This window comes from Dermacentor andersoni, chromosome 1 (genome assembly GCF_023375885.2).
Source record: "Dermacentor andersoni chromosome 1, qqDerAnde1_hic_scaffold, whole genome shotgun sequence".
NCBI classification, from domain to species: Eukaryota; Metazoa; Arthropoda; class Arachnida; order Ixodida; family Ixodidae; genus Dermacentor; species Dermacentor andersoni.
The window spans coordinates 6,627,870-6,648,643 of record NC_092814.1 but is presented as its reverse complement, the minus strand read 5'-3'; the positions used below and the strand labels follow the sequence as shown (position 1 = coordinate 6,648,643).

Below are 20,774 nucleotides of genomic sequence, written 5' to 3'. Positions count from 1 at the left end.
GTGCGTTCACGACTTGCGTCATTTAGATCAAGCCAAGCATAGGCTTCAAGTTATGATTCATTTCTGAATATGGGGGTAAGCGTGCGCAATTCCGGGCAACGCATTGTGCCATTGACACTGAGAGGACACGGGGAAAACAAAGTTAACGCCCTATGCTCCTAAACTTTCGCGTACCTGTGGTGTGCGTGTATCGTGGAAGAAGAAACAGCGATAACACCAGGACGAAAAAAAAGCATCAACCACACCAGCGCTTCGTGGTGTGGTCCATGTTTTTGCGTCGTCCTTGTGTTGCGCTGTTTCTTCTAACATGCTCAACCAACTAGCCGGCAAGTCCATCCTGTGCATATATATTGAACACACGTATGAATGTAGATGGTCTTCGAAGCTTTTAGAACGAGCACTGCCACAGGATACGAGCAGTGCACGCGTAACAAGTGGACACATTAGTCATTTAAACATGCGTGCCAATGCATGTGACGCGGCTATAGGCATAAGCAGTCTCCAAATGCTGGAATGCATGCTCTTCAAAACGCTAACGATCCGCTGCTAATGCAGGACAACAGCTCACAGCGGACTGAACCAAACTCTAAACTAATGCACTTGAAAAGAACGCCTACACGGCAGCGTGAGGCACGTCGAAATGCCTGGTACTGGCGTCGCAGTTTACCACATACGAATGGAACTGGCGGAAAAAATAAACAGAAATGCTCATCAGTATACGCGAGACTTAAATTCACATACGTGGATGGTTGGCACGATACTTTGTATCAGCGTATTTTCGGAGAGCATATAATGCATGGACTGGAAAAGCACTCGATCGTGAGCTGAACGGCACATTTGTTATTTTCCTGGGGTGACGACAAGCCGTGAATAGTTCTCACGTCGTCGTCTACGTTGTATTCCTTCGTTAGTCGTAGCAAGGAATGGAAATGATGCAAACGCAAACGTATTCCAGTACACAACAGCACAACACACTGCAGAGAAACTCCACCCACCGCAGCAGATTCCTCAAATACATTTGTTATGTATATAACCTCTAGAAGGACACGACTGAGCGTGGTGGCTCTGTGGTGTAATGGTTAGGGTGTGTGCTTTCAATTGTATAGATGCGAGTGTACGCGGGTTCGAATCCACGTGATGTATAGCACAATGTTGTTCTCCATAAGTATGTGATTCCCTCGACTGTTGTGTTCTAATTAGATTATGTATCTCCTGGTTGTGAAATATGCGAACATAATTGCGGATTGAATGTTAGTTGGCTTTTTTTTTTTTTCCGCAGTGGCGTTCGGGACACATACGCATAGGCCGATTCCGAGCAGTCACGCCTCATGGTAGGCAGCAAATAGCCAGGAAAAATGGCTTTAAAATCCTGCATAACATTACTCACGCCTATTCTGAAGGCCGCTTGGAATTGGGCCACTGACTCTGAGGAGCCGCCTAGGGAACGGTGTATCAGCGACCCAAATTTGATCTGATTTCCTGCCTGCATGCGTGGCCAGGACTTCGCTAAGAGGGTATTGGGAAGAGTACTAACACTCTGTTTGGGGGAGTAGAAGTACTCGGTCTGGTGGAGTGCCATTACCCCTGCGGTGAGAGCATTAGCACTCTGCGGAAGAGTACTAGCACTCCCTGCGGGAAGAGTGTTATCACTCTGCAGAAGAGTACTAGCAATCCCTTGCGGTGGAGTAACAAAACTCTGTCAACAGGAGTTGACCTACTCTCTCTCAAAGAGGGTCGATCTACTCTCGAAGAGTGAAATATGGGACAAGCCGCTACTCCCTCAAAGAGAGTGCCCGGCACTCTCTTTGTTTTTAGAGTGTACGTACAAACAACCGTGAGCCTGGTTAATGCTATCATTCAAGCGCTCAGACAGTTAAGAGCTGCTGTGTCGAATTGGCTGCTTTCGGAGGCACGGGGGAAAGCGGCGGGGTCACTATGTCCTCCTTGTCTCCTTCCATCGCTGCCGCCCAAAGAACGCGGTCGGGTTAGCACCAGCGCGGAAAAGTGGCGTTTACGCCGTTTTCTTCATTCACCCTTTCCTTTTATTCTTTCCTTCTATGCATCGCTAGCACGCCGACTGGGTGCAACACCGCCTGAGTGCTTGCCGTCTTGTTCGTTCTTGTCAGCGCACTCCTATCGTGAGCAGTGCTTGCTTGCGGTCGTCATTCCTACTCAGAAGCCTACATCTTGCAATACGCAGCAAAGTGGCCACGAATTTTTGTGGGTTAGAATTAATATAGGCGAAGCAACAGCTGGAAAAAAGTCGGCGCTGGTGGCCACCGTCTTCGATGTGGGATGAACTCGGATACACAGAAGCATGGATCTTACAATGGTGAGTGCATTTGTTTTGCGCATGTTATAAGTTTTATAAGGAGCATCATCACCCAAGCAATATCACGTGGTATATATATATGACTGAAACAGTCCTGGCTAATGTAGAGTGCCTCTAATTACATAGCTCTTTTTATTCGCAGCCTATGAATAGTGCCTGGAGTGGAACACGTGTAAATCTCTGTGAACTTCACCCAAATTCCAGGACTACGATTTTATCAAGCCATGCGCGCTGCCTGATCCTGTCAGCCATACCGAGGAACCGTGCTTTTTCTCACTGTTAGGCATTGTTCTAGGCAGGTTCTAAGCACTGTTCTAAGCATCATTTCCAGCCGGCAGCATTTCTTTCTTTTCGTATAATAAATGCCTCTTTTGCTAGTGTTTCTTGACGGAACTACTCGGTTCCCACATGCAAAATTTCGCACGACGGCCGCATTGTTTCTACACACTCTGAAACTAGGCTTTTTGTGCTGTATCAGGTATTGCTGCAATTTTTTTAATTATAAAGTGCTACGCTGACTAGGTGTGGGGTGTCAACAAGGCTGACGGATCCTGCCCATTTTATGTTTGTTCTAAATATTCTGTTACACCTTCTACGAAATATGCCATATATGTCGAAATATTAAAAAGTGTTACCTGACAAAGCTCTTGAAAGAATGTTTCTTCATTCACCCCTTCAAACTTTCTGCTCAAATTTATAATATTGTTGCGGTATGGCGATTTTTCAAATGAAAACACAGCCACATACATTTGTAATACGAGCATCTCTGATAAAATTTCTTTTTATTTTACAGTGCAAGCATCTCCTCAAAGTAATTGTGAAGTCGCTAGGGGAAGTGGTAGCAAATTCAACGAAACCACCGCGTTATCGTGGTCCTCGGGGGCCTGATCAGCCCGCCGTCATTCAAGCACTGACCAACCTGCCTACCGACGTCAGCTCCCTCCCTTGAAACCGCTGGCCAGCCCACCGTCCTCGGCACCTTGCCCGATTCCTATCCTTAGGGCAGTGCCTGTAAATAAACTGTTTGAAGATAACCGAGTGTCACCCATCTAGGTCCACGGAAAAGGCCTGTTTGTAAAAATGTATTCGCAAATAAACTGTCATAAAAGTCAATTTCAGTATTCTTTTATTATTATTTGCAAGTACAGATGACTTCTGCTTCTTGACATAGTATCTTTTTGTCGAGCTTTCCTAGCTACTATTCAGGAAGAGGGTGTGGGGACAATTTCTATAAAAAATGTCGCTAGCAAAAGGTTTGCGGTAAGAATGGCTGCGTGCTCTAGAGCCAGAGTATATAAAATATTCGTCATGCAAAGGGCATTGGCTCAAAGCTGGCATTAATAACGGCAACGATATGGCTCAACGCTGGTCCTACGCTGGCAGCACAATGGCTGCTGCATTGGCATAACATTGGTCCAATCTTAGCTTTAACGCTGGGCCAGCATTGGATTGGGTTGTACTTTGCCAATATGCCAAGCTTGGTCTAGTATTGGTACCAATTTCTGCCAGCATTGGGCCATTGTTGGACCATTGCTGGCTTGCTGTCTGGGATAGCTCCAGCGGGAGCTATTTTTGAGGTCTGGCAACGATCGCACCCCAACAGCTGAGAGCATGGTGCATGGCTTAAAACCAAGAAAATTTGCGCAGGCATTTGTCCGCTGGTCTTTGTTTCCTAGCGCTTCATTGATGGTTCACGTTGCGGTTGTTAATCGCGGTTATTATGGGTGATTTTGTCCGCGTGTGTATGGTGACCGAGCCGGATTGACTTCGAAGGAGGCACCAGATGGAACGGCCGATGGCCAGCTTTGTTTAGCTTGAAGATTCAAGACCGATTGGTGCTGAAAGTTTTCTGAAAGCAACAAGAGGACAGATAATACGGGTGTGTGAACCACTTTTGCATAGAAGCAAAAACCGCATGTTGATGCGGTTTTCGTGAGGTTGCTGCGGCGCTGTCGATAAAATGTTTCCAATGTGCTCAATCATGACTGTTCATGTTACTGGCATTAGAACTTGAAGCATATCTGAGGCAACATAAGCTTGCGCAAAACATTTTTTTTTGCTAATCGGAGCTTGTGGGAGATTGGGCAGGACAGTATGTTATTGGTTACGCTTTTTTAAACAAAAATGCACAATGTACCTGTCGGCGCGTATGTCCTACGGTCATTCCAGTATCGCGTATGAAATCTTTCAGTATTGAGGAGAAGCCACTATAGTATGCATGTGGCAGAATGTATATGGTTGTGTGTGTAGCACTGGCAGGTTGGAGAAAAGCGTTTTTGAGTCATGTATTTTGTTTTGGAAACCATAGTGTTTATTCAGTTTGTCAAATTGCCTGCATTTCCAGTGCTTCCTCACTTCGCACACACGCTACGCAATATTTTAATATTCTGAAAATTCACTTGTCAGTAGTTCATCACTAGCATTTGTGTTTTTTCTCCTTAGCATTTTCAGTGTGCTATGTGTTTGCATCCGATGCATGTTCCATAAACTGCGCTTTAAGTTCACGCTGTGGCCACATTTTTTTAGTTGTGCTATGTCTTTTTATTTCCATTGCTTAGGTACACTAATTTTACGTGGCGCGTAATCGCCCAGTGTACATAAAATTTTTGGCATTCGGGTGCAGGATGTGGGCTTCGGAAGGACCAGTTGATGAAAAAATGTCTGTGCTACACAGCAAGGCTTGTGGCAGACCTGAAAGCAACGATAGATATGGTGCCTGCACTGTTGGAATCGCACCAGCCCGCTTCCCTGACAGAACCTAGGTGCTCAAAAAGTACTTGACTAACCTACCCGGTGATTACACCGTGCTTATTTTCATCAACTTTGTAATAATATTGATGTTACGTCTCCCTGCATTGAAAAAATGGCGAAATGGGCACTGTGTTATTTCAAACCACAAACACGAAACAGCCATATCGTAATGAAATAAAATACATATTTTATTCCTGTTGAACTGTCATATAAACTTGTTTTGGAGACCATATACTCATGATTATGATGTACGAAGTCATCAGTTGCCCATGATGCGTTGCGATTGCCATGTGAGTTTTTACTGCAGCAGTTTCGTAGAATTTGTAGCCAGCACTTTAGTATGCTGAAGCTACTTCTGTATGAGCTAGTGTGCATTAAGAAATATTCCATAATTTTATGGTTAATCGCAGCTTGTCTGAAGTAACGGTAGTGATTCACTCTATACTGCATTTTTCAGGATCGTCATTGTGACAGTCTGCATCATTGTTTGCCCTAATTTGGCATCCTACAAGGCAGTGTTACCCTGCGTTTTGTTCCTCGGTCAAATGGTGAAGTTCTGCAAGCCCCATGGAAGCCAGCTGTCATCCCTATCCAATGGAAGAAATTCATTGTTGCGACCCTTATAATTCATCTTAAGCTGAAGCTAGAACCAGAGCAGAAACAGCATATATTCTGCAAGGGTTTACCATTACACGCTACCGGGTGCCTACACCCGACACCCCGCATGGGCGTCTGCGTCAGCAGGCGTTTGGTGTGTTGCGACACCACGGACCCGAGCCCACGAGGGTTGGAGCCTCCCGCATGTAGCCGTGCGCGGCTTAGCCGTGTCTGGAGAAAAGGGGATCCTGGGGGTTGAGCCGATGCTGGGTGTTTGGACCTTTAAGGCCCCCCGGCGGAGGCAACACACCTCTTCGGCCTCGGCTTCACATAGACGGCACCTCCAGACTGACCCACTTGGAGGAAATCGGCAGTCGCCTTTTCCTGTCTCTCTCTTCCTACAACCTTCGTCTTTCCCTTACTTTCCACCTTTCCTGTCTCCATCTCTCTTCTATTTACTTCCTTCTTCTTGGCGGCAAGGGTTAACCCTGTGTGGCTATCCAACCTTGGGTACACCATATTTGGATAAAGTGGCGGCGTACGACTGGCGTCGTGCAGACTTGCATGCAAGCTCTGCCGCGTCCCCTCGTTGGGCTCCGTGGTGGGCGGTCGGAGCTGTTGCCGAATTTTTATATATTTTCATGGAAACTTCTTTCTCCAAACTTCCTGATCGCCCTCAGAAACGAGGGCGCACCGAAGATCTCTTTCAGTTTTTCGGACGACAAGTCCACAACTTTCCTCGATTCCATGTGATCCACTCAGAAAAGCCAGACAAACTAGTGCGTAAAAATTCACCGTTTCTTGTTTCGAAGTCTTTAACTGAAGTTCTTTTAGCAGGATATAAGGCGTCGAGAATGACAAGCGGTGATCTCCTCTTGGAGCTCCACGATCAGAAGCAGTACGAGAAACTGCCGAAACTTGCGTCATTTGGGGAGATCCAAGTAACAGTAACCCCGCACCGTACCATGAGCACCACCCGGGGCGTTGTCTCGGACGATGACATGCTAGAGCTCACTGAAGCTGAACTCTTGGAGGGCTTCAGTGAACAGAATGTCATAAATGTTAAGCGAATTAAGATGAGGCGAGACGGTAAAGTGATCAAGACGAAACACCTGATACTCACTTTCGGTTCAAGTGTCCTTCCCGAGTCCATCGAGGCCGGTTATATCAGACTTCGTGTACGTGCCCAATCCTCTTAGATGCTTTAAGTGCCAAAGGTTCGGCCACAGTTCACAGAACTGTCGAGGCCGGCTGACTTGTGCCAAGTGCAGTGACAATGAACATTCCTCCGAAACATGCCAGAACACTCCACATTGTGTCAACTGTGATGGCGAGCATGCCGCATACTCGCGGTCCTGCCTGTCCTGGAAAAGAGAAAAGGAGATTGTGACAATCAAAGTCAAAGAAAACATATCTTTCAAAGAGGCACGTAGGCGGGTGTTATACCTGTCTAAGAGCAGCTTTGCCGATGTGGCGCGTAAGGGGGCAGCGTCACAACGGCCTCCGGCGGCTGTCCGGCCCACAGGTAGTGAGTCGGCAGTTACGTCAACTGCCCCCGCGGCGGTTGCAGCTAGAGCTGCTCCGTCAACACAGCAGAGGGGACCATCGACCCCTAAGGTGGGCGCAGCCGAGGCTGCCCCAACCTCCCCGGCCCCTTCCAGCGCTGTTAACAGCCGGCGCAGCCAAATCCCGCAGGGTGCCCCATCGACCTCCGGACTGGTGGGCGCAGGGGTCTTGCCCTCCAAGGCGGGACTCTCTCTTGTAACTTCTCGCTCGCAAGAGCACGTGTCCGGCGCCTCACAAGAGGCAATGGACACTACCCCTATCCTCAAGGCGCACCAAGCGCCTAAGGAGCGGCGAGGCTCCCTCGAACGCTCCAGAAAGGGAAAAACCCCAGATTACAGGGCCTCGAAAGAGCTCTGTTTTTAAGGCATAATTTCCGTTTCTGTACACACAGCACCTATTGACTTCCAATATGGATACACAAATAATTCAATGGAACGTCAGAGGTCTTCTTAGAAACCTTGATGATGTGCAGGCACTCATCCAAAAAACACAATCCAAAAGTGCTGTGTTTACAGGAAACACACTTAAAATACAAACACACAGACTTTCTCCGACAGTATGTAACTTTTCGCAAAGATCGCGATGATGCTCTCGCATCATCGGGCGGTGTCGCCATTGTTATCCATAAGAGCGTTGCGTGTCAACTTTTACAGCTACAAACGCCTCTTGAAGCAGTGGCGGTTCGAGCTGTTTTCCTAAACAAACTCGTCACCATTAGCTCGCTTTACGTACCCCCACATTACAAATTAAAGAAACATGAATTCCAATCCTTTATAGATCAATTGCCAGTACCTTATGTTCTTCTTGGCGATTTCAATGCGCACAGCTCCCTGTGGGGCGACTCTCGTATAGATGCGCGAGGTCGTCTTGTTGAACAGTTCCTTTTTTCTTCTGGTGCGTGCCTTCTGAATAAGAAGAAACCCGCGTATTACTGTCTTGCAAACAATACCTTTTCTTCAATTGATCTAAGCATATTTTCCCCGTCCATACTGCCTGAACTCGAGTGGGAAGTTACGAACAATCCTTACGGAAGCGACCACTTCCCCATATTATTAAGAACACTTAAAGAAAACGAATATCCACCACAGGCTCCTAGGTGGAAGATTGACACAGCAGACTGGGAGAAATTCCGAAACTTAACTAGTATATTATGGGATGACATGTCCTCGTTAGAAATTGATGCTGCTGTGCAGTATTTCACAGCCTTCATAATAGATGCCGCATCTAACTGCATACGTGAAGTAAGTGGCTCGGCATGCAAACAGCATGTCCCGTGGTGGAACGATGAATGAAGAATCGCACGTAGGAATCAGAACAAAGCGGGGGGGGTGCTGCTACGCGCTTCGCCCACTGCAGAAAATCTTGTCAACTTTAAAAAAGTTAAGTCCCAAGGTAGGAGAACCCGCCGACAGGTGAGAAGAGAAAGTTGGCACAAGAGGTTCTATCGAGTATTAACTCGTTTAGAGATGAGGCCAAAGCCTGGAACAGGGTTAATAGGATTACAGGGTGGCAAACATATTCACTCCCTCTAGTAAATACACAGGGCAATACACTGCAAGATCAGGCTGACTCACTTGGGGAGCACTTTGAGAATGTATCAAGTTCAAACCATTATTCGCAATCATTCCTGAAATATAAACAAATAGAAGAATGCAAGCCACTCATGAGAAAATGTCGACAGAATGAACTGTACAACTGTCCTTTTAGTGCTGCCGAGTTGAGAGCGGCCTTGAGCGCATGCAAGAGCTCTGCACCGGGATCTGATAGAATCATGTATGCAATGCTCAAAAACTTACACAATGACACGCAAGTTACACTACTCACACTTTTCAACACCATCTGGGATGCAGGGTACCTTCCAACCGCATGGAAGGAAGCTATTGTGGTCCCTGTTTTGAAACAAGACAAAGACCCTTCCTCAGTATCAAGCTACCGTCCGATAGCACTCACAAGTTGCATTTGTAAGGTGTTTGAAAAAATGATAAATCGGCGACTCATTCATTTCCTTGAACAGAGAAAAATGCTTGATCCTTATCAGTGCGGCTTCTGAGAAGGGCGCTCCACAACTGACCATCTTATACGTGTAGACGCGAATATCCGGGACGCATTTATACATAAACAGTTCTTCATATCGATATTTCTCGATATGGAAAAGGCGTATGATACAACGTGGAATCGTTGTAGTGTTACGGAATCTTAAGTGAGTTGTCAGGAATGGGAATCCATGGTAATATGCTAAACGTAATAGAAAGCTATCTGTCCAGTCGTACCTTCCGGTTAAAAGTCGGTAATGTACTTTCGCGTCCTTTTACGCAAGAAATGGGTGTACCCCAAGGAGGCGTGCTCAGCTGCACACTCTTCATCGTGAAGATGAACACGCTTCGCGCTTCATTACCACCGGCAATCTTTTATTCTGTCTACGTGGACGACATACAAATAGCTTTCAAATCCTGTAACCTCGCAGTGTGCGAGAGACAGGTACAGCATGGCCTGAACAAAGTCTCAATGTGGGCAGACAAGAATGGATTTAAGATCAATCATAACAAAAGCTCTTGCGTTTTTTTTACAAGAAAGAGAGGAATGATCCCAGATCCTTGCTTAGAACTGGGTGGACAACAAATACCTGTAAACAAAGAGCACAAATTTCTAGGTGTTATACTTGACTACAGACTCACTTTCATCCCCCACATTAAACATATTAAAGAAAAATGTCTAAAAACAATGAACATCATGAAACTTCTATCCCAGACTGCATGGGGTAGAGACAGGAAGTGTTTAATGAATCTCTATAAAAGCCCCATCCGATCACAACTAGACTATGGTGCCATGATTTATCACTCTGCCGCCCCGAGCGTACTAAAGATGCTAGACCCAGTCCACCATTTAGGAATCCGACTGGCCACTGGCGCTTTCAGAACGAGTCCCATACAAAGTTTATATGGAGAATCGAATGAGTGGTCACTTCATATCCAGAGAACATACATCAGCCAAACATATTTTCTGAAAGTCCACTCTAATCCTCAACATCCGTGTTATAATACCGTTAACGAGATGACATATGCTACACTTTTCCATAATCGCTCCTCTGTAAGAAAGCCTTTCTCGCTTCGAGTGAGGGAGCTTAGTGATGAGATACATGTCCCACTCCTCGAGCTTCGCCTAATGCATCCAACCAAGGTGTTACTGCCTTGGCAGTGGCAGGTCATAGAATGTGACATATCCTTTTTAGAAGTAACAAAACACGCACGAGAGATCGAAATACGAACTCATTTCATAGAACTCGAGCACAAGCACTCCTGCGCAGAGTTCTACACAGACGCTTCGAAGTCTAATGCCGGGGTGTCGTATGCTGCCGTCGGTCCATCCTTCTCAGAATCCGATGTACTACATCCGGAAACAAGTATATTTACGGCCGAGGCCTACGCATTACTGTCTCCTGTGAAGCATATAAGAAAATCAAAACTCCAAAAGTCAGCGATATATACAGACTCCCTAAGTGTCGTGAAGGCCCTGATGTCACTCTATACACACAAGAATCCAGTACTTAATGAACTATATTCCGTCTTGTGTAAAGCGTACAGATCTAACCAGCATATCATTATATGCTGGGTGCCTAGCCATACGAGCATCGAGGGTAATGTTCTGGCGGACGAGATGGCCACGTCAATCGCATCGCAAGCTGTTAACCCTACCGCTGCGGTGCCTGTCACAGATCTGAGGCCTTTCTTGCGAAGGAGATTGAGAGACCACTGGCAACGCATGTGGGACGCGGAAACGGATAATAAGCTCCACCTGTTAAAACCACAGTTAGGATTCTGGCCCTCTACTACAAAATCTCGCCGAACAGATGTCCTATTCTGTCGTCTCAGAATAGGACACACGTTTGGCACCCATAATTTTCTACTCACCGGAAGTGAGCCTCCAACCTGTAGTAGATGCGGGGAGAGGCTGACCGTACTCAACGTCCTCCTGGAGTGTCGGGAAGCCGAATCTGAGAGAAAGAGACATTTTTATTAGCATACCGACAGCACATTCCTCTTCATCCTGCAATGCTTCCTGGTCCAGAACCGCTTTTTAATACAGACACAGTGCTAGGTTTTCTTAGAGATGTGGTCTTACATGTTATTAGTCCCATGTATTCGTAGCGCCTCCTCTCTCCAGAGGATGCCACTGCGATAATTGTTTTGCATAGCACATGCCTCCAGGCCCTTGTGTTTCAAGGTCTCTAAGGAGGCAGTAGTGCTCTGGCATTTCTCATAATCTGATATATTTTACCTATCGTATCATTCTTTTTATATGAATCTAAATGTTCATAGTACAAGTCATACGTCATCGCCATAATTTTATTATGCAGATTTTACGTAGGGCCTCTTTACAGCCACGTCACACCAACTTCATAGTAATCATAATTACACTGCAAACTCATTAGCACAGACATGGCGCTCTTTGGCCATACCTGGCCCTTGCGCCATAAAACCCCACACATCATCATCATCATACACCCGACAGGCAACTGCCTAGAATACAGGTGCAGTTTTATTATAGAATATATTTGTAAGCAATACTACTGCTTCTCTTTGCAATATCTGAGTTCACGCTGTATTACATTCGTTTAAGACTTTCGTGCTCTAGAATACATTTTTTTACATCAATGAGGTCATACTGTATTTATTTATATTTGCAAGGGAACGTCTCTTAGGTGGTCTGGCGCTTGTGCAGGCAGACCGACATGCAGCGATCTAGCACTTACATAATGAACCGTCTAAAGAGCTCGAATGTTCGCAACAAAGATATGCGAGATATATCTGCTACCACTTGCTAGCAATGTCTGTGCTAGGAGCTTTCACTGCACTGCTACAGCTTTTTTATCACTATAAAAAATAATGTGATGTGCAAGAAGTATACTCTGTTGTTGTTGTGTTCTTTACTCAAATAAAGCATACCATTCACATATGAATACATGCAGGGATAATTGTGAATGTCGCTTCATAACTGGCCACTTCCTCGTGGGGCTCGGATGTTCATTGGCATGATAAGCTAATTAAACTGAATATTATGAAACAAGGCTCACGTAATTATTGGTTATGACTTTAAATTCCACCAACTGCACATGGTGCACTCAAAATTACAGTACATTGTTTTGTTTTCCCTAGCGCAACTAACTGCATGGAATTAAACAACATTGAAAAAAATTTAACTGAATGCACCTGCTAATTTATAGAGATGATTGCCTTACTGCGGTGTACTTTGCCGTCCTTGGACTAGCCCAGTCAGTGACGATCTACCCTAGTGCAAACCCTGCGAACGCGGGCGGCTGCCTGTGCTTGCACAAGCAATACACGCACACAGGCAATAGGCGCAGTAATCGGAGGAATCCTCGTCGTTGATTTCTTTTCATAGCTTCGAAGTTCGCCGCAGTTATGTATCCCGCCGTGCTTGAACTGATGCGGCTGTGTACGATCAACCGCGAGCAACACGTAAATGCTCTGGCGCCAATAGTAGCTTTGGAGCACTCGCGCGAACAATACCTGTATGCAGGTCAACAACGGGCTCACGCCAGGAGTAATACCACAGTCACTGCACTAGCTCGCAGTCTTGTTAACAGGACGGCCGATCTGTCTCGGCGCCGCAGTGGAATAATTCCGTTGCCGAAGCGCTTCAGAGGATTGCACCTGTCCGAAAAACGAAGCCTTTGAAAATGCGGAGCATGGTTAACGAAAGAAAAGCTATGGAGGCAACTGGCGTCCACCCGAAAAAGCTGACGAGGCGAGCGACAGATAACAAGGCCGTCATCTTTACGCACTAACTTCACTCAAGGAGCGATTCAAGGTTGCTGCGACGCTACCTTGACATTCTCGAGTAAAACGCTCGAGCTTTCCTTCGCTCAGGGCGCGTTTCGGGTGGAGGGCGATTTGGGAAACGAAAAACCGCACTCAAGGAGCATTTCGAGTGGAGGGTCGAGTCGAGGTGCGTTCGTGAATATGGGGTTAGACACGAAAGAAAGCTCACCCAAAACAGAAAAAAATAATGGACAGTTCCTTCATATATTAGCTGAAACATAGTGCTTTTGGTAAATAGGGCCCCCAAGACTGCCAAGCGGCGCCGACATACCGAAAGTTGAAGAGCTAAGCACTTTCCAATTACTGGTGTTTATCAAAGAAGCATTTCGTTTGTCAATGCAGCCCTGTAGTGCAGGGGCCAGTTCTATCACGGGTGCTGTGTCGGAGCTCATATTTCACGCGACTGTACGTGTGTCAGCATTAACTTTCACAAAACAATAGTATTTGCTTCTTTATGTCTTAACGTTAGACAGGCAAAGTACATGCTGCGAAACCCTCATCCTAATACTTCAGTACTTTTCCTTCTAACATACATGTCCGCCCTGCTCCATATATTACAAAGTACTGAAAATATTTCCAGTGCTTTCCCTTAGGCAGCTGTTTTTATTCCTGATGATGCCAAGAAACCGGCCCTGATGCCACCAACGTTCATAAATCCAATCGGGAGCATTCACAATGTGCTCGCACACCTTGCGTGATATACCGTAGCGCTCAGGTGCTTCTTGTATTTGGTTGGAGAATCGGTTGTGAAGGGAGAAGCGTGCGGTTGGGCACATGCATTTAATCTCATGAACTTGATTTGCGCCAAGGTAACATGTCCAAGCTTTCACACTTGCTTTATAAGAAGCCTTCTGCACCATCAACATGCCGGCTGCCTTCAACTGCACCAAACAAAACTATTAAACCAATACTATAAATATTGATAACATCTTTTATCATTCGAGTGTTCAGATTGGCAACCTTTAAATACGGAGTAATTTACGAAGGTGTGTGCGTAATTAACAAAATTGGTTAATTAAATTTTGAATAATTGATTTTAGGTGGTTAAATAAAATGAGTAGTTCGGGGCCTATCCTAGAAATCATCTAGCCTAGCGAAAAAAAAAATGGATTAAACATGATTCTGCAAGAGCTATGCGTACAAATGTTCTCCAATTAAACGTTCTTGGGAACAGTAACTGACGCAGAAAAAGAACGTATGTAGAGTCGCAGAAAGAACAGCACTTCAAGACGGGACACAAAGGAGGAACCTCCCACACGCACACTGTGCTTTGTGTCCCGGCTTGAGGCGCTGTTCTTTCTGTGATAACGAACCAACTAGCCCGTCAGTCAATATTGTAAAGCTGTAAAATCAACCTCACCGTCTTTTATGATCTCATTAACTGGTGGCTCCGTGAGCACGTTCGTTGTGGCCAGCGCGCGTTCGATATTTATTCACGCTGGTTTTTTTTTTTTTTTTTCCAAAGGGAAACAGTTTGAAGTTTTAAAGGGACTGACAACTGGTCAGAATGTGTTGTGAGACCTTGAAGGAAATGAAATAACCACGATTCATAGTGATAGAATCCAGCACGCTGTTCGGGATTTGTGTAGGTAATATAACTTAAAATTGGCAAAGATAGTCACAAAAACCAGTAACTGGCGAGGCCTGGCGGGGAAATTTTGATACCTCGGGATGAAGTCAAGAGATTACTGTACGTACGTCGACTGTCATTAAGTACAGTGTAATTATAGCCTAAAATTGCAGTTAGTATATTGTTAGGCACTTGAGCTTTATTTTATGCGTATTAAGTAGTAAAGAAAGTCCACGTTAATGAGCGGCGCTTGCGGCGTCCCACGTAGATGGCGGCGCACATGCTGTTGTACGTGCGCGAGTGTAGCACGAGTTTGCAAATACCCAGAGTTTTACGATCTCCCTGTGATACAAGATGCCATCGACGAGTTGTGGCGTAAATGGGTGCATTTTTTGCTTTCGTGTCGGCGCCTCTTTCGCACTGTACCGGCCCCCTATGCGCCGACCGTCGCCAGGTTGTCGTCGTCGGTACAGTGTGACAGAGGTGCCGACATGAAGGAATAAACGCTGTCGCCGACAGTCACCAGACCGAAATTGGTGTCGGGTCGGCCTAGCGTGAGTGAGCATTTACCAATAGGCATTCTCCAGGCGCGCTGCTTGTGGCTGGGACGATGGTCTATCGCGCAATTCGGATTCTTCGCTTCCGCTGCCGCTTTCGTCCATCGAAGCATGAAGTTCGGGTGCTATTTCGCAAGGATCTAAATTCTGAGCATGCATGCGAGCTAAAATCCTTTGCTTCAGCTCGCTCAGGTTTTCGAGAGACGATATCGAAAATCAGAAGCGCACGCTTGGCTACAGCAACACGAACCGCGTATCACGTGTAAAAGGGTCCATCGTTTTGGATGCGCTTGGTTTCGTTTTGACGAGTCAAATACCAAAGCAGTTGGACACGAAACTGCGTTTGCCAGGCCGAATATGTGCGCATATTCTAAAACCCTTGCAGCAGACGCAACCAAAGCGAGCTGACTAAAGCTAACGCTATTATCGCAGAAATACTTTAACACCTTGGAAACCATGAACCGCAGCAACATCCACTTGATAATTAAAATAAGGCTTTCTCATACCTACGGCCATAATTTTTGTTTGCCTCGCACTAGTGCCGGCCTATAATTGCTATCGCGCTCACCTATCACAGTTTTCAGCATGGAGGAAGCAAAAAAATTGGAGGGAGCGTCACGTGATACTACTAGCCTCGGCAAGCCAACCTCCGCTGAAGCCAGCCGTACCATTCGTGTTTCTTTGGAAGGGGGTAACGACCCGTGACGCCTGCCGTCAAAGGCACGGAGGCGCGTAGGAAGTACAACGCGTAGGTTTCTGCTACCACGCTCCGTTCTTCGCTTCAAATGCGCTGCCTTGAAACGTGGGGAAAATATGTGGAGCCAGACCCGTGGCGACATAATTTTCAAGCATCACTAGCGCTTAACACCGCAGTTAGTCGGCGCTTTCACCGCGAACGTAGTGCAGAGAATGCCGGCCCGAGTGGTGTCTATTGTTTCGTCAAATCAGCTGCTGTGTACCTGAAAATCCGGTGCGTATTTTCTTGCTATTTTTTGTTCTGCTGCTTAGCCCCTATATATGATGAGACAAGATCTTTCGCGGGATAGTTATTTGTCGCTTGTTCGTTTAGTAAAATGCCCTCTTGTGCGTCTATCGTTGTGAAATCAATAACTAGCATAACCGTGCGCTCTAAACGCCAACGTCGTCGCCTTTCGTTGAGATTTACGTGCACTATTTTGTAAGATTTTTGGTGCGACATCATTACGCAGTTGAGACGTGCCTATTGAGTTCTCGCCGGTCTGTTGAGACGCAGAAGGCATTGAGCGTAACTACAGCGTCTACTGGAACCGTCTCCCAGAACAGTGGGCCTCAAATATGGTCAGGGGACCCGACTCACCATTCCATCGTTGGGTACCAGATGGGACAATATTTTTTTCACTTGGGAAAGGGGTCGCTGTGGACCCTGGACGCTCGGTTCAGAGCCTTCATATGTTTGTCGGTGCGAGTACCTGGTATTGTTTCTCAGAAGATAGCCCCAAACGCGACGAATCGCCGTCGGTTCCCTTCACACGTTTGCAGGACGACACGTCTCGTCGTTTCCCTGAAAATGGGCCCGAAACGCGACCAATCGTCCTTGAGGTGGTCGTGGCGGGCCGGCGCCTTCGTTCGCTACTGCATTGGCGCCTGTTTGCTTAAGCGGTGAGCCGCGTGGTGCTTCGGTGCTTTACCTGACTGATATAGCACAGACTCGACTGCTTCGCACACTTAATTCCTTCACTCAACCTCGGCGTGCAAACCCTTGCAGCAGACGCAACCACAACAGACGCAACCACTGAAGCTACCGCTTGTCTATCACGTGAGGGCCTATTTCCCATCATCCCATTCCTCAAAATTTTTTCTGACTAGGCTTCAAGATTGTCACGTGACACTCCCTCCAAGTATTTTCCTTCGTCCATGGTTTTCATCACGCTTCGAGTGAACGACCTCATCGGCACTGCAGAGCGAAAAATTCTGATAAAAATTTTCCCCAGCGATTTCTGTGTTACTACTTGCTGATTAGGCGCTCTAGCCGGTAAGCTTTCTATTGCACTAAAGAAAGTGGGTACCATAAAAATGGTTTGTCAGTCGCTTTATGTCAATGTAGTAGCAAATGTGTACCGCTCGGTAGCTGCCCACGGGGCCGTGCAGATGGTGACGGTGCCGTCGTGACTAAATCTGGGGCTACGATAATGAACGCTCAGATTTTTGTTTTTTGTTTCGCTGATGTAGCTTTCAGAAAGAGATAATTCTATAAATGCAGTGTCAGTCGCTCTTGTATGCTAGATTTAAATATGGATTTAAGTAGACTCGATATCTCATTCACCCCGAGTGTAGGTGCAAGCGGGCAAATGCTTGGTCGCTCGCTCGCACGCACGCACGCACGCACACGCGCGCACTCGCATTTACACGTGCACACCGAGATACGACACATGTTCGCCCGCATGCATTTACACGCGCCCACACATGCACACACGCGCGAAAATGTAGGCACGCACACAGAACTACACGCACGCGCCTCGTGCTCACTCATACGCAGACACAAACGCGCTCAAGGCGTGCACACACACGTACACTCCCTCTCCTTCCCTGCTGCCTCGCCAAAACATGCGCGTGCTTAGAGGCTGAATGGCACTCGTTCTGCAATCACCGTTCAAACTCCAGCTTTAATAAATCGCTTTACAGTTTAAATTTAGCGCTTCTTCAAGTCAATGTGCCCTCTGCTGAGAGGCTCCGAAACCATTTCTTCCTGTCGTGTGACATAACCTCCCTCCCGTCCCTGACAAAAACACTGCTTTAACTCACTACCAACGTTCCGAATAAGTGATATAAATGCATATGTTGTTACAAGGGACTGCCCTGTAGGCACAGTCAGTTGAAATTTGTTCATACTTGTCCGATGTATTAAAATAAAATTTTCTAAAATTTTACCCATTCAGTTACACATTTCAATTGCCATGAAGTTCCACACAATAGTGAAGGTGCAATCTGCAGAATTCCTGAGTACGTCCATGCTGCAAGGCACAATAGTTCTTTTTTTTTTGCCTTTTTTAACGTAATACAAAGACGTCCATGCTTGTTGTTACGGTGTACAAGGGATAAAATCTGATATTAAAAGCGATCAGATAAGAAATGAGTAACCGATTACGACGTTTTAGGAAGTAAACAGAAAATATATAATTTGAAGAGCACTTCTGAATAAACTAAAACCAAATTTGGAGTTCTGCGTTTCAGTTATCTGGTGAGAGTCTGCCGAACTCAATCCTGCGTGGATTAAAAAGAACACGCAGCACGGTATCCAACCGCTGTCAACAGAAAGGGGAACGATAGGTGCGAGCGATTAAACCACTCCGCCACGGCTTCCGGCGCTTCAACAGACATACGCTCCGGTTTTTATAGATGCAACGTGAATTTGCACGACTGTGTATCAATATCACTTTTGAGAACACTGTAACGCCATGTTTAGGGAGTCGAGATAGGCATCAATGGAAAGCCGAGTCTCAGGACCCAATACGCTGTAATGGCTATTACAATGCAGCCGTAGTTCGCCTTCGTGCAAAGCGCTCGCGGCCAGCGTTTCTCGGTAAACATTGCGGTTACATATGCTCCAGTTGGCGGGAAGCGTGAGAAGAAGTCGGGGATCTTTTGATCCTATCGCGTTCCACTCTTAACGCTGAAGCTGAAGTGACCTTCAAATTTTTGGCCCTAAGATCGAGTACAAAATTTTGTCGTTTCCATAGGCTACCATTGCTCAATCTTAAACAGCTCTGGTAACAAAATTCTAGCTTTCCATTCCGTGATGACTGCATTTGTCTTGTGTGGATTGTCTTCTACAACGTGTATGTCACCTGGCTTTTTCAATTATCGACCTGCAGATTTAAATATTCGCGAAAAACCCACTCGTTCTATTGAAAACGTGCTAGCTTCGTGCTGTGGCTGCTTGTGACGCTAGGTGGTACGTGTCAGACGATGGAGCATGTTTTATTAGAATGTGAAGATATCTTCCTAGTGGTCGATTTAGGCACCTATGGCATCATGGAATCCCTTGGGTTCAGCGAGAGCGCGGGGAAATAAACATGTCCACAATAGAGATTTGTAAAAAGGCGATTGGAAGATTGGTAGACGAAAAGTAGGAAAACGGCAAACAACGGAGCCGAACAAAAACAAAATTCACAATAGAAGTTGAGAAAGATTGGTTTTGGGAATTCATCATGTTTTTTTCCTTTCTTTTTTAACATAGTTAGGACATTAGGCAATATAATAAGAACTTGGTGGCGCAAACCACCGGCCCGTTCCAAAGGGGAGGCTCGTAGCATCAATCCATCCATCTACCAGAAAAACTTGATATGTATGCAGCTATCTGATGTCCAAAGAACAAGCAGAAAAGCCTATAGCGGATGTTTCGTAAGTCAAACTTTATAGGAGTTTCGGCGAAAAACGCGTCATGGACGTGTAAAGCTTTGGCTTTAAAAAGACAGTACGTACGACTTCAGTGAAGTCCTTGTATTCTGCCCAGCTCTACACCTTTTCTGCACGCGCTAAAATGCTTTCCAAGTACGCTTATTGTCATGCCTAAAAGACATCTGTACTACGTTTTTTAGGTTCCAGTTGGTATTCTTGTGCACCGTTTTGGGAGCATTGTTTTCAGAGCTGATTATTGCGTGCGCAGGCTGGGTTCCCGGTACCTGCTGGCCGTTGGAGACGCCGTGTTGCTGTTTTCCTCCTCATGTAAGCCCTCCTGGCAGGCCATGAGAAGCGCTTAGTAGAGAAGTGTATCCGTTCGCAGTATTTGCAGTGGGCGGGAGCTTTGGTGTGCTTCTAGCTGCGAGGGCGCTGCACGGTATTGGCTCCTCCTGCCTCAAGATATCCGGTGAGTGCCGCTTAAGGGAAATCGTTTAACTCTCTAGCGATATGGTCGATGCGCAGGTCTGGCGTCACTGGCGGCTGCTTTCCGAGGTACCGAGCGCAACCGCAAGCTAGCATGGGCGTTGGCGGCTGGCGCGCTCGGAGTAGTTGGTGAGTGGACAGCGGGCCCACTCCTGTGGCTCATAATCACGCCGCTCGTTCTTGCAGTGGGATATCCGCTGGGCGGCGTGCTATCCGACTGGTGCGGCACCGCCGCAGTGCCACTGGCATTGCTTGCTGCCTTATGTGCGCTTGCCACCGGTAAGTAAAGCGAGCAAGTCATTGTAGCTTGCCCATTTCTGAATGTCCAAAAAATGCCCTTTGAGGCGTCTCTCGTGTGTATCGCCATGAACGTACATGTACGCAGATATCTTTTTGGTTATAGTCCCATTTCAGACGTGTTCCACGCCACCATATACGTTGTCGGGATCTCATTTTCCCAATGGAGAGCTGCCATAATAATGTTTTCTCACACATCAGCTACAGATATGTTACGTTGCTCCACCAAATTTCTAAAAAAACGGAAATGTACCTGTTGGAATCAACGTTAGATGAAGCTTCAAACGTTGATTGAGAATTTTCAATCAGATTGGCAAAGAGCGACATTGACAAGAATTTCTCGGAGTACTAGGTTGTGCGTATTTCGGAGCATACTTGTCTATCCAAGAAGCACACATTGA

General features: G+C 46.3%; 1 protein-coding gene across 1 annotated transcript in view; it reads left to right on the top strand.

Annotated features, from left to right (window-relative positions):
* Positions 1–20,774, top strand: part of LOC129380402 (synaptic vesicular amine transporter-like) — a 1,298,997-nt gene that overhangs the window by 384,429 nt on the left and 893,794 nt on the right. The window contains exons 4-7 of the mRNA XM_072286030.1: positions 19,859–19,917; positions 19,976–20,059; positions 20,116–20,205; positions 20,263–20,355. Coding sequence (XP_072142131.1) covers positions 19,859–19,917; positions 19,976–20,059; positions 20,116–20,205; positions 20,263–20,355 — 326 coding nt within the window. The remainder of the gene's footprint in view (positions 1–19,858; positions 19,918–19,975; positions 20,060–20,115; positions 20,206–20,262; positions 20,356–20,774) is intronic.